A 13,928-nucleotide genomic window follows, 5' to 3' on the forward strand; every position below is an offset into this window, starting at 1 on the left:
AACCAGTTGGTGCAATTAATCGTAGTAGTGCACACTGTAACAGCTCCCTGCGTGGCCGGTTCCCGCAATACTCTTCCCAGCAGCCTGGAAATGTCCTTCGTCATTCTCGATATGGGTAGTTTTATGACAGTAGAAGTGATATAATCGTGGCTGGAGTATCAGATTTGCAGGTGACCCTTCGCAAGCAATGACTTGGAAATGCGCCAAAGAAGGATGCCAACATAAGAACGTAAAAGGTAGTATTGGGCAAACGATTTGCCAAGATAATTTTTAATCGGGGCTCTGGGCCTGCGCAGCTATGCCTGTATGCACGCGCAGCCTTTAATGGTCCTTCCATGATCTCTGTCATGCTGGAAAAGTTATCCTACAGGGCCCAAGTGGTGACCACTGTGTACTATCAAGTGCTTCGAAGCCAATCCTACGGAGGTGCTGCACGGCTTTCTAGCGAGCCACAGCAAAATGCCGGCTGATGTCTCCCAAGCAGTCAGTATTGAATGGCAGAGATTGAGACAACCCTACTACTTTCTTCACCATCACATCTTGGAAACAATAGGATATGCAGTCTTAATGAGCCAGCACTATGAAATTGCTTATCAGTAAATGGTATTGAAAAGAATTCAGACTGGGTCAGAAAGCTGTGGCCTGTTAAACTGTGACAGCTTTCTGTGACTAAACTGTGACCTGTTATTAAACTTCTGGGTTGTTGAAGGATATCTGTACCAAGGGTATATGTACCGAAAGCCTCCCATAAATTGAACATCAATGCACTTTAGGATTAAAAAAAAAAAAAAGTTCAGCATATTAGAGAGCAATTATGGCAGACCACGGAAAGGGCTAAAGACACTAAAGTTAAGCTCTCATGTGACACACTAATCATTGGAGTCTCATATGGGTGGGATGAAACTAAAGCCTCTCATTATTGCATTAACAAGAAAAACAGGTTGACCAATTGTTAATTGTCCAAGTTATACTTGGAGTTAATCGTCCATTTATACTCAAACAAAAAATGTTGAACATTGTGGCTTATTTGGCTTTTGCCTCTACATTGAAAAACTATTCCAAAAACTTCACTGTGCTGCTATATTGGTCAGAATCAGTGTGTCGTTAATTCACGACACTGGGCCCCTTCTTCAGCCAATGCTGAAAATGTACCCAGCTAAACAGGCACTTAAACAATGCCTGGTTCTATTCTTCTGAAATGCTCTTAACAAAGCTTATGAATTTGGTTATGAACTAGCTCTAAAACAAACCATGCAACAAAAACCGAGAGAGGGAGATGCAAGAAAAAAATTCCCTGTATTCCCACATAGTGGCAGCACATGCCAGAAAAGAAAGAGTTAGGAAATAGGCGCACTTTTTAAACGTACAGACGGCGCCGTAAATATACGGCATCGACCATTTTGGGCTTGTTTGGGGCGTCGTATATCTACGTCATTGACCCTGAGAGGGTTAATATTTGTAAGTGGTCACTGGCATAGATTTTGGTAGGAATCGATGGCTGTTCATAGTGTTGGGTGTGAGCTGGCAGAAACACAACACCAGTACTGGCATATTGTATTGTGTACTTGGACCTCATGCTTTGGACATCATGATCAGTGCATTGAGTAACAAGTGTGGTACATGCTTTCAGTTTATGTTCTGTGGCCTGGTTTGTGGGAATGAACGTTGGATAACATTTATTAAAGAACATGTTATCATATGAAAATTACAGAGCTTCAAAGCGAAGCAGTCAACCTAAAGATATAATATAAAAAAATAAAGTTCGGGGGTCCATCTACTGATTTTGTGGGTTAAATTTCTTGAGTCAATACCTGCTGCTAGTTTTTTGCAGCTTGTGGGAGATACGGGGTTCTCCTCCGTACTCTTGGGACAAAGGAACGACAACACAGTAGTGCACACAATCACAAGGGCATTTATTGCATCTTTCATAGATCAATGCCAGCTAGCCGAGTTGCTATCCCCAAAACATGCCGATGGGCGCGCGACAAATCTAGAAGTCCGACTTACCGCGACCGCATTGCGAGCGAATATGTTCGCCCCATGCTGGATCCCAACGCCTGGTCGTTCGCGTGTACGGTCACGCGAATGGTGTCCAAGGCGGCCACGCGAGACGGTCTCGCAGAAGCATGGGTCGGCGCGGCACGGCACGTCCGTCCCGCTGACGACCTCGAACCAAAGAGACCAAGCGCCTTCCCTTTCGGCGCCCAAGTAACCCCGCAGCAGCACGACAGTCGCGCCATCTCTCGCACCGCGCTTGTACCACTCCGACCGCCAGGCCACGCGAGCCGTGCAGGAAAACAGCATATCAGGGGATGCGCTATGCGGGAAAAACATCAGGGGACGCGCGAGAGTCGCGCATCCCCACAAGCTGTGGCAGAATTGCAGCTGGAAAGAAGGATCTTACAATTATAGTTGTATAGGCTGCTTTTCATTCTGTGTTAGCGTGTGTACAGGCTAAGAAACCAGCCAAGTCTGACTAGACACTTTCTTTGTCTCAAAATGTGGCCGTTAAGAAAAGTCCACCGATGACTATGATACCCCCTAATGCAAAATTTGAGTGCAGGTCTATACGTGTTTTCATTTCGTGTGTAAATATTTTGTATTATGATTATATAGGTACACGGTTTATACTAGGAAGAGAAGGCTGCAAGTAGCATGGCAGGTGTGGACAATCTGTTGGCGCGGCATATTGCAAACATAGCAAAGTGTGGTGCGACTGCCTTGCTAATTGGGAGATTGTGAGAGGCAGCGCATGGGTGATGCGTGGGCGCGATTCACGGCAGCTGCTTGAGACAGACCTCCGCTCATGCAGCGCTTTGTTTCCATATATGGCATTGGTGCAGGCGCTCGCTGCATGCTTTATCGATGGCGTCATTGGTGAACAGAGGGCGGTGTGTTACTGGCACCATCTTGTAGTGGTCATTGCCGCAGAGCCCGCCATGCTCAGCACTATGCTTTTCTTCATGCTTTTGCTGCACCCTCCTCCTCTGCTTTCTGCTCGCGCTCCCTTTGCTATCGCCGTCTTTCATGCCCTGGTACGCTGTGCGTTCGCTCTCTCATCCTCCACTGTGCTCGTTCGCTCAGTTACGCCGAGGGACGCTGATGCTCAACTCAGGAAAGGGCACCTAAGAGCTCCGCTCTAAAAGGGCAACATGACTGAAATGTTACATCGTGGCAGAAAACAATTTGGTACATGTGTTGGTGGGTGGCAATTCCTTGTGGCGTGTGTGCTGCCGTGGTTTGCATTAGGCCTGTGAGCATTAAGATGCATGTGCAGGGCATCTCGGATGTTGCCTGGTCCACAGACAGCCGACTCTTGGTCAGTGCCTCGGATGACAAGACACTCAAGATCTGGGAAGTGAGCAGCGTAAGTGCACATGAAATAGCAGTTTGGCAAGTCCCCAGTTTGAATGCAGTGGCATATCAGAATAACTTACTCTGTTCATGCACACAACTGGGGTCACAACCATCATCCCTTGTTTCTATGGAGCAACAATCTATGTCATGTGGCCAGTTTGGATTGTTGACCTGCAATTGGTGGCATGATTTTGTGTGCCAGGTTCAGAGCCAAGTATTTTGTGATCTGAAGCAGTGCTCAGTCGGGGGGGACACTTGTATGTAAGACTTGCAGTGTGCATGTTTGAACATGTCAACATTGCAGATGCAGTGAATCTCACTGTACTCTCTTGATGATGCAGGGGAAATGTCTCAAGACCCTCAAGGGCCACAGCAACTACGTCTTCTGTTGCAACTTCAACCCACAGTCTAACCTCATCGTCTCGGGCTCGGTTAGCATTGTTTCATTAATTCAGTCTGGCTGTGGCCGTGTCTTGTTGGTATCAGCAAAAGAAATGTGCTGCCTTTTTGCTTATGCTGTAACTACAGTGAAATCTTGTTTTTGCAAAGCTCATATTAACCAATTTTTCACATTAATGGAAATGTGAAAATACCTAGCCAGAAGCCTATTGTTCTAATCCAAAATATTTCAAAATAATGAACCAAACATTATTTTTCTGTTTTAGTAACACATCTAAGAATGAATTTCTAACCCTAAATATTGCACGAATTTGCAATTACTATGAGGTGCGCCTTCCTCAGCAGCAGATGTTCCTGGGTGGCTGTGATTACATATCTGCGACAGCCCTATTACCATCGCTTGCAGTAATGGTGGCCTGCAGAAAGACAAATTGGCCTCTTCAGCATTCCACTTCTGGCTGCCTCCCAGGGCACGCACTCTTTGCCGATTGGGCCACGCATGAATTTTTCTTGGGCCGGACCATTCCGGCTGCTCGCAGGCTCCTGCCAAGAAGATGTTGGTTTGGCAGCTCTCTTGCTAGCAGGCAACAAAAAGAGGCAATGAGGGTTTGCCGCCATCTTTCTGGGGATTGCAATGCACCTTGTTCGGTCACCTTCAGCTTTCATTACTTTTGGCGTTGTCATCTAAAGTCTGTTCTGTCTTATGAGACACTGCGATATGAGAGGCAGCAAACGTTTGAAAAAATATTTTTTGTATTCCGTGAAGCTTTTTTTCTGTGAACAGCATGTGGTACACTCATGCGTGCTATCTGCATCTTGTCTTTCAGGTTGTAGATGATTGTTCCCACAATTTCGAGTGCCTTTTTGGTTGACTTTTCTCTCGTGGTATGCCATCTGATATCTCTTGCATTTATGTAGCGGTATCGCCTTTCGAAGACAGCTAGCTAGCGTTTGCTCAGTCCCAGAATGTCTGGGCTTGTGAACAGCATCAAAATCGAGGTGGTCCAACTACCGTAAAATTTTGTGCGAGCGCCAGCCACCCCTCCACTTTCCAGTGATTTGAAATTGGCCCCAATTACCGAGCAAGTGCCCCCTCCCTATCACCGGTTCATGCATTTTCACCGGATCGCTTGGCTACAGGTCTTTTGTCAACTTCTTACAAAATTGCATATTAAATTACATAAAATGATGCAATTTAGTGAGAAAGAACTTTATTGTTTAGCCGCACTTCTGCCGAGGCCCGATAGTTACCATAATTAGTGTACTAGAATGGGGAGTGGGTCCAGCGGATACCTTGGCAAGTGCCCATGGTGATGCAAAAAAATGCTGATATTGTGGTGGCGCTTCCGTCACCTTATCCTGAAACTCTGGCTGTTTCGGCTGTGCCAGTTGGCCAAGGCGAGCTCACGGGCTGAGTAGCTGTCATCTGCTCGACGCACCGTCATTGTTGCGTCGTTTGCATCCTTTCTGTCACTCTTTTTTCATTTTACGGACTACATGTCGGATGGGAGTAAAATCACTGCTTCTGCTACCGAGTATCAGAACTAGTGAAACACCTGTCAAAGCTCCATGCAGCTTTGGTAGGGTATCCGACAATACAGGCATACGGCTGGTGCACGAGGCCACTCATTCAGTCCACTCACGAGACCTACATTTCAGTAAAAAAAGCCTCAGCGGGGAGCCTGCGCTGGACCTACTCTCCCTATCTAGTACACTCTACCATAGCCAGGTATCTGCATAGCGATTGCCTTCGTCAATCACCGTTTTGGTTAAATCTGCAAGGTGTCGCATAGCCCAAGCCACATGGTGCGATTTTGGGTGCAATGCTTCGTATGATGCATTGGAATCCGATTTGCTGCATTCGACGATTTGGGACGCATGGTAAGAATGAGCAGGCGGAGCATAGCTCCATGCAGAACCCGGCGCCCCTGCATGGACACTCGGAATGACTTCGCAAGTAAAGTGAAAAATGTTTTTGCACAGCTCTCTCGTTTTACACAAAAGATGTCAATATAAACACAACTATGTGAGCGGCGTAGACGTGTTTCTGCAACGCCACGTCCGCCGTGTTTGCTCCATTGACAGCCACCGATGACTAGCAGCCGGCAGGCCTAGCTCACTGAGCCGTTGAATCTGAGACCAGTGGCACTTGCGACACGACTGTATAGAGCTCGTGATAAAGCACCTATGTTGACCAGCACAATGTGTACACAATTATGTTGTGCTTAAATTGCAATACATATGATTTTATTGATGCTGACGGAAGCGAACGAGCAAGCCAAGTGAGCCTGTGATGGCTGGGAGATGGTATAGGCCTAGCTCGCTGGCCGCTAGATCCACGGCGGACAGCCCTTGAATTTCGGTCCAAGACTGAGCAAGGGCCCCTTGCAAACTTTCTTGGATTATCTTTCCCCATAAGGTGGGGTGGGGGCGCTTGCTAGAATTTTACTGTAGACTGTTCATGTTAATGGAGTGCACTGATTGAGTTATGGCGGCCATCTATATAATAACTGCACGTACATTCGATTTTTGCTCTCATGATTGATACTGTTTTGCGTGTGAAGCTTTTCGGTCGGTTGCGAACAGGGTGCAAGTGCATTTCCATGCAGCCCCAGGCCCTTCAGCACAGGGGCCAGAACTGAGGTGTCATCAGCTGAAATGTCTTCTTGAAATCAGAGTTCCAAGCAGGTCGGCCTGAAAGTTTATACAGTCAAACCTCAATATAATGAAGTGGTACTTGCAGTGGAAAACTTGGTTACATCACGAATTTCATTATTTCAAGGTTTTAAAGTTTCAGCAGTAAAAACTACTTCCCACATTCCCCGAAGGTTCCTGGTGGATTTGTCAAAAAGCACTTGTAAACAAATGAGATGCGTCTATGGCTGTCAGTGTGGTTGAGCGCATATGTGTTATGATTTGGTTTACTTAGATTAATGCGGGGTTGTTTGCCCGGTAGCGTATGGAACCTGACCCTGTCAACCTTTAATTGCCGAACTCTGTCGAGCGAGGCTAGCTTAGCAGGACTCTTTGAGGAGCTATCAGACATTGTTTGGGATATCATCGGCCTTAATGAGATTAGAACTAGTGAGGCTTATACATTGCTGAACAGCGGCCATGCCCTCTGCTATAGAGGTCTGCCAGATAAGAAGCAATATGGGGTAGGATTCCTAATCCATAAGGATATAGCGGGCAACATTGACAAATTCGAGGTTAGCTGTAGTCGTAATCAAACTTAATAAGAGGTATAGATTAAAGGTAGTGCAAGCCTACGCTCCAACATCCAGTCACGATGATGAGGAAGTAGATCAGTTTTATGAAGATGTTGAATTAGCAATGACAGAAGTGCGAACTCAGTATACTGTAGTAATGGGCAACTTTAATGCAAAAGTGGGGGGAAAGCAGGCAGGTAAACAAGCAGTTGGCAACTACGGCGTCGATTCTAGGAATGCTGGAGGACAGATGCTGGTAGAATTTGCAGAAAGGAATAAGCTGAGAATAGTGAACACCTTTTTCAGGAAGCGTAGCAACAGAAAGTGGACCTGAAAAAGCCCTAATGTTGAAACAAGAAATTAAATTGATTTAATAGTGCAGGATGTAGAAGTGATGGGTAGGGTAAAGTGCAGTGATCATAGGTTAGTGACTGCCAGGACTTGTCTCAATTTGAAGAGAGAAAGAGTAAAATTGTTCAAGAAGAAACAGGTCAACTTAGAGGCAGTAAGGGTAAAAGCAGACAAATTCAGGCTGGTACTTGCAAACAAATCTGCAGCCTTAGAACAGAGAGATGAAGATGACATACAGGTAATGAATGACACAGTAACTAGGCTGGCATCAGAGGCAGCAATTGAAGTGGGAGGCAAGGCACCAAGGCAACTGGAAGGCAAGCTTTCCCAAGTAACAAAGTACCTGATAAAGGAACCACAAAGAATGAAAGTGTGCAATTCAAGAGATAGGATAGAATTCGAGGAACTGTCGAAACTGATCAACAAGGCGAAAAGAATTAAATTCGAAATTATAACGCGAGGAAGACTATCCCATATATATCAGTTACTATAAAGACCAGATTTTGGTAGTTGTACGATTGAGTCACATGCAACGATTATATATCAATGCACTGTACTGTCACAGTGAACAGTGTTTGTAAGAAACGAGAGTGAGCAAGAAAAGCCAGAGCTGAGGCCTAGAGTATGTTGGAAAGAAAAGGTTATGAAAGGGGGCAACAATGGAAACACTTGGTGGTGTTTCTTTCATGCACGGCCTTCCTCATTGGCTCAAATGCAGTGACGTCTGAGCCAATGAGGAAGGCTGAAAATACCTGTGTGAATATGAGCAGTAGAAACAAAATGTCCAGAGTACAGGCATTGATCTAGGATTGATATATTTGACTGATTTTTTACTCTAGGCACCACATGCGAATGATGCACACAAGTGTTGCAGTGCAACCAGTGACGTGACAGTCTTTGGGGGCAAACACTGTTGCCTCCTGGTGGGCCCACACGCAATGTGTTGTTTCCTTAAATCAAGAAAATGAAGGCACATCTGACTTTGGCCAATTTAAAAAGATGCCGTTTGCAGGGAAAGAAAAATAGTGTTTCTAAACAAGGCTCAGTGAAGTGAAATAGGTATAATAAACTGCCGTAGGTTTTTACAGGTTTGTCCTGTACAAAGTTAGGCAAAACTGCTTACTGTAACGAAGAAGAGGTTGGAGCTGCTCACATCAAATGGATTAGCCAGCCTTTGTCTACACTGTCCCTTGATTGTAGGAAGGGACCCGTGTTTGTGCACCTTGATTTTGTGGCTTTCTTTTTCCTTGTGCATTCCTTTGCCAAGCATCTGACATTTTATACAAACCACCCTCGATCGGCCTCTGCAGCCTTCCAAATAAAGACTAGTTGTGTGCGTTAGTGTCGCAGCATGGCGTAGGGTTTCCATTTTCTGTGCTATCTTCCATGCAGCAATGAGAGGTGCCATTTGCCTGCTCATGTAAAACGAGGAGCTAGCCAAGTTGCGCCGCTATATGCCACACTTACATGTGGTGGGCAAGCTGTGGGCAATGGCTTGCCAAAGTGTGGGCTCACTATTGAGATGGCACATGCGCCGTTGACATTATCATGTTGTTTTCTCAGAGTGCCCAGAAGCATTTAGTACAAGTGTCGCACTATATAACATCCTGTGCTGAATCTGTACCAACTGTGTGTAGCTGCATGCTTCAGCAAAACATTCTTACAGTTGCTGGCTTTCCATGGATTGGAGAGAACGTGAATGCAGGTAGCCAAATGCAGGATGCATGGCTGTGTGTACACCACTGTGTCCTGAATGACTTAATGCAGTTCTTCTCTTGCAGTTTGACGAGAGTGTGCGCATCTGGGATGTCAAGACTGGCAAGTGCCTCAAGACTCTGCCAGCCCACTCAGATCCTGTTTCTGCAGTGAGTGCTGCCAGTTCTCTACTAACCAAGGTCTCTGCTAACCAGCGCTGTGTTGCAGGTGCACTTCAACCGGGACGGCTCTCTGATTGTCTCTAGCAGCTATGATGGGCTCTGGTAAGTTGGCTGCACCACACTCTGGTTAGTTTGACTGTGGCACTTATACGTTTCTGTGGGGCCAAATTTTTCATTATTTCGTTCCCAAAATTGGCCTTTGCCAGATGATTCCCCACTCCAATGGTGACCCCTATTTGCAACCCCTTCAGTGGCAGCTTCTGTCTTGGTGAAGCTTGGGGGGACGACGAATACGTTCCATCATTCCCGACTGAAAAAGCTTATTTTGCAATGAAAATGGTCGTTCACGATGAATAGTTACGGTATCGACCAGATTCTAATGTGCACCTTTTTTTTCCCATTAAAATTGGTTCAGAAATGTCCTGTGCAGTGCAGTCTGATATAAAAACAAAACCGTGTGTGCAGTGTTCGCAACGGCCTACTCAGAGCCACCACAGCCAGCATCATCTCCATTGCCAGCTCAACATGGCGACAGAAGTAATGCTCACGCAGTGGAATGAGTAGTGCACAGTCGACTTCTATTCATTTTATTCTGGTTAAATTAGATTTTTCAGTTAATTCTGTTCTGACCGAGGGTCCCAACCAAGGTTCCTAGTCAGTGGCTATGCATTTATATGGGCCCAAACTTTCAATATTTCGATCCTAGAATTAGCCTTCGCTAGATAATTCAAACTTGACTAGTCAACACACAGGTGCCTGACCCCTGTGGTGACCCCAATAGCGACCCCTTTAGTGACAATGTCTGTCTCAGTGGAGCTTAGCAGAGCTTAGCAGACCTTAAAGGGACACTGAAGGTAAATATTAGGTAAACGTGGACTGTTAAAATACCATTACAGAAATCTTGCAATGCTTGTTTCGGGCCAAGACTTAGTTTAAGAGAGAATCGTGTCGCGTACCTTTATTGCAATTCAAATCGCCCATCCCCCGAGTGGGGAGTGGTGGCGTGGCACCCACCATCACCACACTTTACTGCAGTGGGTGAGTAAAACTGCACCTGACAGTGGCTGCTACGTTTTTTTTTTTTTGCACAAAAACTGAAATGCGGAGCCATGGAGATACCTAGCCAAGACAGAGTGTTGGATTTGCTGCTGCAGCTGTTCTTGGTCAAGTGGTGTGGACAGTTCGGACATCCTGTGGCATCACATGGACATGGCATTCTCTGCTACTTGCACTTTGAGTTTCGTGAGCCAGGAAAACCAGCACAGCACTGCGCCTACGAAACTACTGAAACGCGAAAGCGCAGGCGGCGCAGTTATCAAGCAAAAACGAAGCCAATCGACTGGCCACGTCGTTGTCAAGGATAAGGTCAATGATTTCCTTTTTATACAGATTGAATAGAACTCGACGAGCAGAATTTCTTCAATGTATTTATGCAATGCATTATGCAATGCAATTATTTTTCCATTACGAGCGGTTGAGTACTAGTGACAGAATTACAAAGAGTGCCTGCGTCATCGGGTTAGTATCTGACTGTCGCGGGGGAATCTCAAATTGTGTCCTGCATTTAACTAAATTTCTTGATTACTAAATCTCAGTTCTCGATAATACTCCCGCCTTAGACGTTCTCGATTCTGTTAGATATAGACCATTAATTAGCATCGGTCAAGATCTCCGAACACAACCACTCGCCATCGCATTCCAATTGTGGTGCGCAGATGCGCGTCGACCGTGCTATTAGACTTGTCAGACAAGTTGGCTATTCTGCCTTTGTGTGCCTCATGTGGAGCTTTTGTCAACCCCTGCATGACGATTCCCGAAAGTGCAACTGGAGGCCGGCACGGTTCAAGGTAGTTTACCCTAGTCCTGAGAAAAGCTATTTTGCAGCACTGGAAGGTCGTTCAAGAACGACCAGTCCCCTTTTTCCTGAGTGCCTACCAGGCGAGGAGCGAATACCGGAGGGAGGCAGCTGCGGAGAATAGAGCCCATGGAGTGTCCACATTGGCTGAACATGATGCCCCTTGCACGCGCCCTACAATTTGATGAAAATGCCGACACCTGTATGGGCTCGCCGATTGGATGAAAATGACGACACCTGTACGGGCTCGATGATTGGCTGACAACGACCTGACCCCGACGGAAAGCCATCTGAAAGAGAGAGACATTCTTCTTGCCGCGGGCTGCAGCCTCTGATTCGCTGCCGGCCGTAATGATGAATTGTTACTGTTGTTTTACCTGTTTCTAGTCCTGTACATAATGTAAGTAAACCTTCCGTTCTCAAAAGCCCCCTTAACTTCGGCCAACTCCCGCACTCAACAGCAAGATCCAAATAACTGGTGGCAGTGATAGGGATGAACCTTCGATCAAAGGAGTTCAGAGAAACTGGGAACAGTGAAGAATGATCCTTTGGCCCACGGAGTCCTGATAAACGGGGAACAGGGGACAGATGAACCAGATAGCATGGTGCTGCATTTGTGGGTGAGCGCATGGTTTTTAATGCGACAGCGTTAAGGAGCTCGTGTCGCAGAAAAGTCTGTGTCAGCGTCGGCGGCGTTGGCCGTGAGCGATAAATCCCAGCAGGCGGGATTTATACAAAAACAACTTGCAAGATGGGCTGGGTGGGAATCGAACCAGGGTCTCCGGAGTGTGAGACGGAGACGTTACCACTGAGCCACGAGTTCGATGCTTCAAAGTGGTACAAAAGCACCTCTAGTGAACATGGTGTTGCCTTAGAAACGAGCTGTTTCTAAAGCTCAGGCGTGCGTCGCTTGCTCAGGCGCACATTTCGTTGTCGCGCCGAACGCTGCGTTGCTCGACACTCACCGCGTCCGATGCGGGGCGCGTAGTCGCTGCGCCGTAGCGCGTCTTACACCCCTTGGCGGGTCGACGGGAACGCTGTCGCGTTCCACTCTTGAAGGCGAAGCTTAAGCGTCCTCCAATTTTTTTTCCTCTTGATTTGCCAGACTTCAGATTTTGTGTGGTGATTTTTATTGTTCTAGGAATTGGGCATTTGTGGCATATTTATGTTTGCACAAATTATTCAAGGGAACAGTTCTAACCATCAGTTGGGGCCACGGTGTAAGAGTAGGATAGGTGAGCGAACGGAAAGGGAGAGGTACCGCTCCGCGCCGAGAGGATAGTGCAGTAGTTAGCCGGCAGTTCAAGAGAGGGCGCACCAAACTGTGGCCCGCTAGGGAGCTTCAGTGCGCACGTGCGCCCTTTGTATTGCCCGCGTAGCGGCTGTTACGCGCCTCTTCCCGTCCGGATGTCGCCTTTGTGTGGGTCGTGTTTGTTGCTGATCCACTGATGACATGGGGAAGTGCTTCGTGCCGTTTTGTAAGACAGCGCTACAAGTCTTGTGCGGAAAAGTTATCACTTTTCAAGCCACCGAATGACGACGCCAGGTTGGAGGCATGGAGAAGAGCAATCCCGCGCAAAAATCGCGTGCTGCAGCGGACGGACCGTGTGTGTGAGAAACATTTTGCTCCTCATTTTATTCTAAAAACGTGGTCCTCTGAAATAGATGGTCACGTTCTGATGTCAGGGAATAGAAGAGCCGGCCTAACAAAGGACGCTGTGCCTTCAATTTTCGAAGGAGCACCGAGTTACCTTACCAAGAAGATCAATAGTCCTAGAAAAAGAGTGAAGCGGATAGAGAAACCTGCAGCAACTTCTGTGCGTCCCCCGAATTACACCAGCATATCTGAGGGTTCATCACATGTTGTGAGGGTTCATCACATGTTGTGGAAGCGTGCAAGACCGCAGCCACAAGCCACGAAGAGGAAAACAGCGATGGCATTGAAGCTTTAAACCACTCTTCATTCGAGTACTTATTCGATTTCGCAGCGAACATGTGCTTACCAAGGTCATCGTGGGCAGTACATCGGATCGATGAAGAGGGGATCAAAGGCGTTCTGGTCATTGATGCTCGCATAGTGTACAGTGACGGAAGCTGCTGTATATTTAATAAGAAGTCTTTGCACGTAAACTCAGACATGGCGGTCCAAGCCTACATTTTCGACAGGCCAGTCGACTGCACAGCAATAGGAATCAGCCCGTCTGTCTCAACAACATCTGAACTTGAGAGCATGGTAAGAACTTTTGACAATGCGAACGTTTGCTGCGGCGGACCAAGTTTAAAAAGCTTTTCGTCTGTGCTGCCAGAATGTGCTTATGTGGACAACGAAAAAAAGTGGAGACATAACAAATGCCCGTTATTATCACCTGCAAGTGGCATATGTCGGCCATGCAGTGGCCTCCACAAAACACTGCAATTGCATGCTGATCGCCAAATGGCAAGGGCAAAACAAAAGGTACCGCTTCAACGGATCAGGCTTTCTGCTGTGAGGAAAGGTGTACCGTCAGCCCAACTTGAAAGAATCAACGCATTGCGCCATGCAAAAGCCACTGTACTGCGGTCTCGAGCACGACTTTTAGCACGAAACAAATTACTTATGAATCAGCTGAAAAACTGCCAGCAAGAATTCGCAAAAGTGAAAGAGGAAGGGCTCGCAGAGAAGCTAGAAAGTGTTGATTTACCTGCAGCACAGTTGCTTCTTGTAAAGGAGTGCATTGCTGCAGCTAAATGCACGACGAAGCAGAACAGAAGGTACACTGACGACTGGCTGCTGCTGTGCCTTTTGCTAAACATCTGAAGCCCTGCGGCATACTCTTTTCTGCGCAGCAATGCCATATTACCTCTGCCATGCGTTTCCACTATCAGGAAGTACATCAGCCT

At 46.8% G+C, this 13,928-nt stretch overlaps 1 protein-coding gene across 1 annotated transcript in view; it reads left to right on the forward strand.

The window, feature by feature from the left end:
- The window catches only part of wds (WD repeat-containing protein wds), a 107,742-nt gene that overhangs the window by 33,738 nt on the left and 60,076 nt on the right, over window positions 1-13,928 (forward strand). Inside the window, exons 5-8 of the mRNA XM_055063838.2 lie at window positions 3,278-3,367; window positions 3,699-3,788; window positions 9,098-9,181; window positions 9,240-9,295. Coding sequence (XP_054919813.1) covers window positions 3,278-3,367; window positions 3,699-3,788; window positions 9,098-9,181; window positions 9,240-9,295 — 320 coding nt within the window. The remainder of the gene's footprint in view (window positions 1-3,277; window positions 3,368-3,698; window positions 3,789-9,097; window positions 9,182-9,239; window positions 9,296-13,928) is intronic.

Source organism: Dermacentor andersoni, chromosome 1 (assembly GCF_023375885.2).
Source record: "Dermacentor andersoni chromosome 1, qqDerAnde1_hic_scaffold, whole genome shotgun sequence".
In the NCBI taxonomy this organism is placed as follows: Eukaryota; Metazoa; Arthropoda; class Arachnida; order Ixodida; family Ixodidae; genus Dermacentor; species Dermacentor andersoni.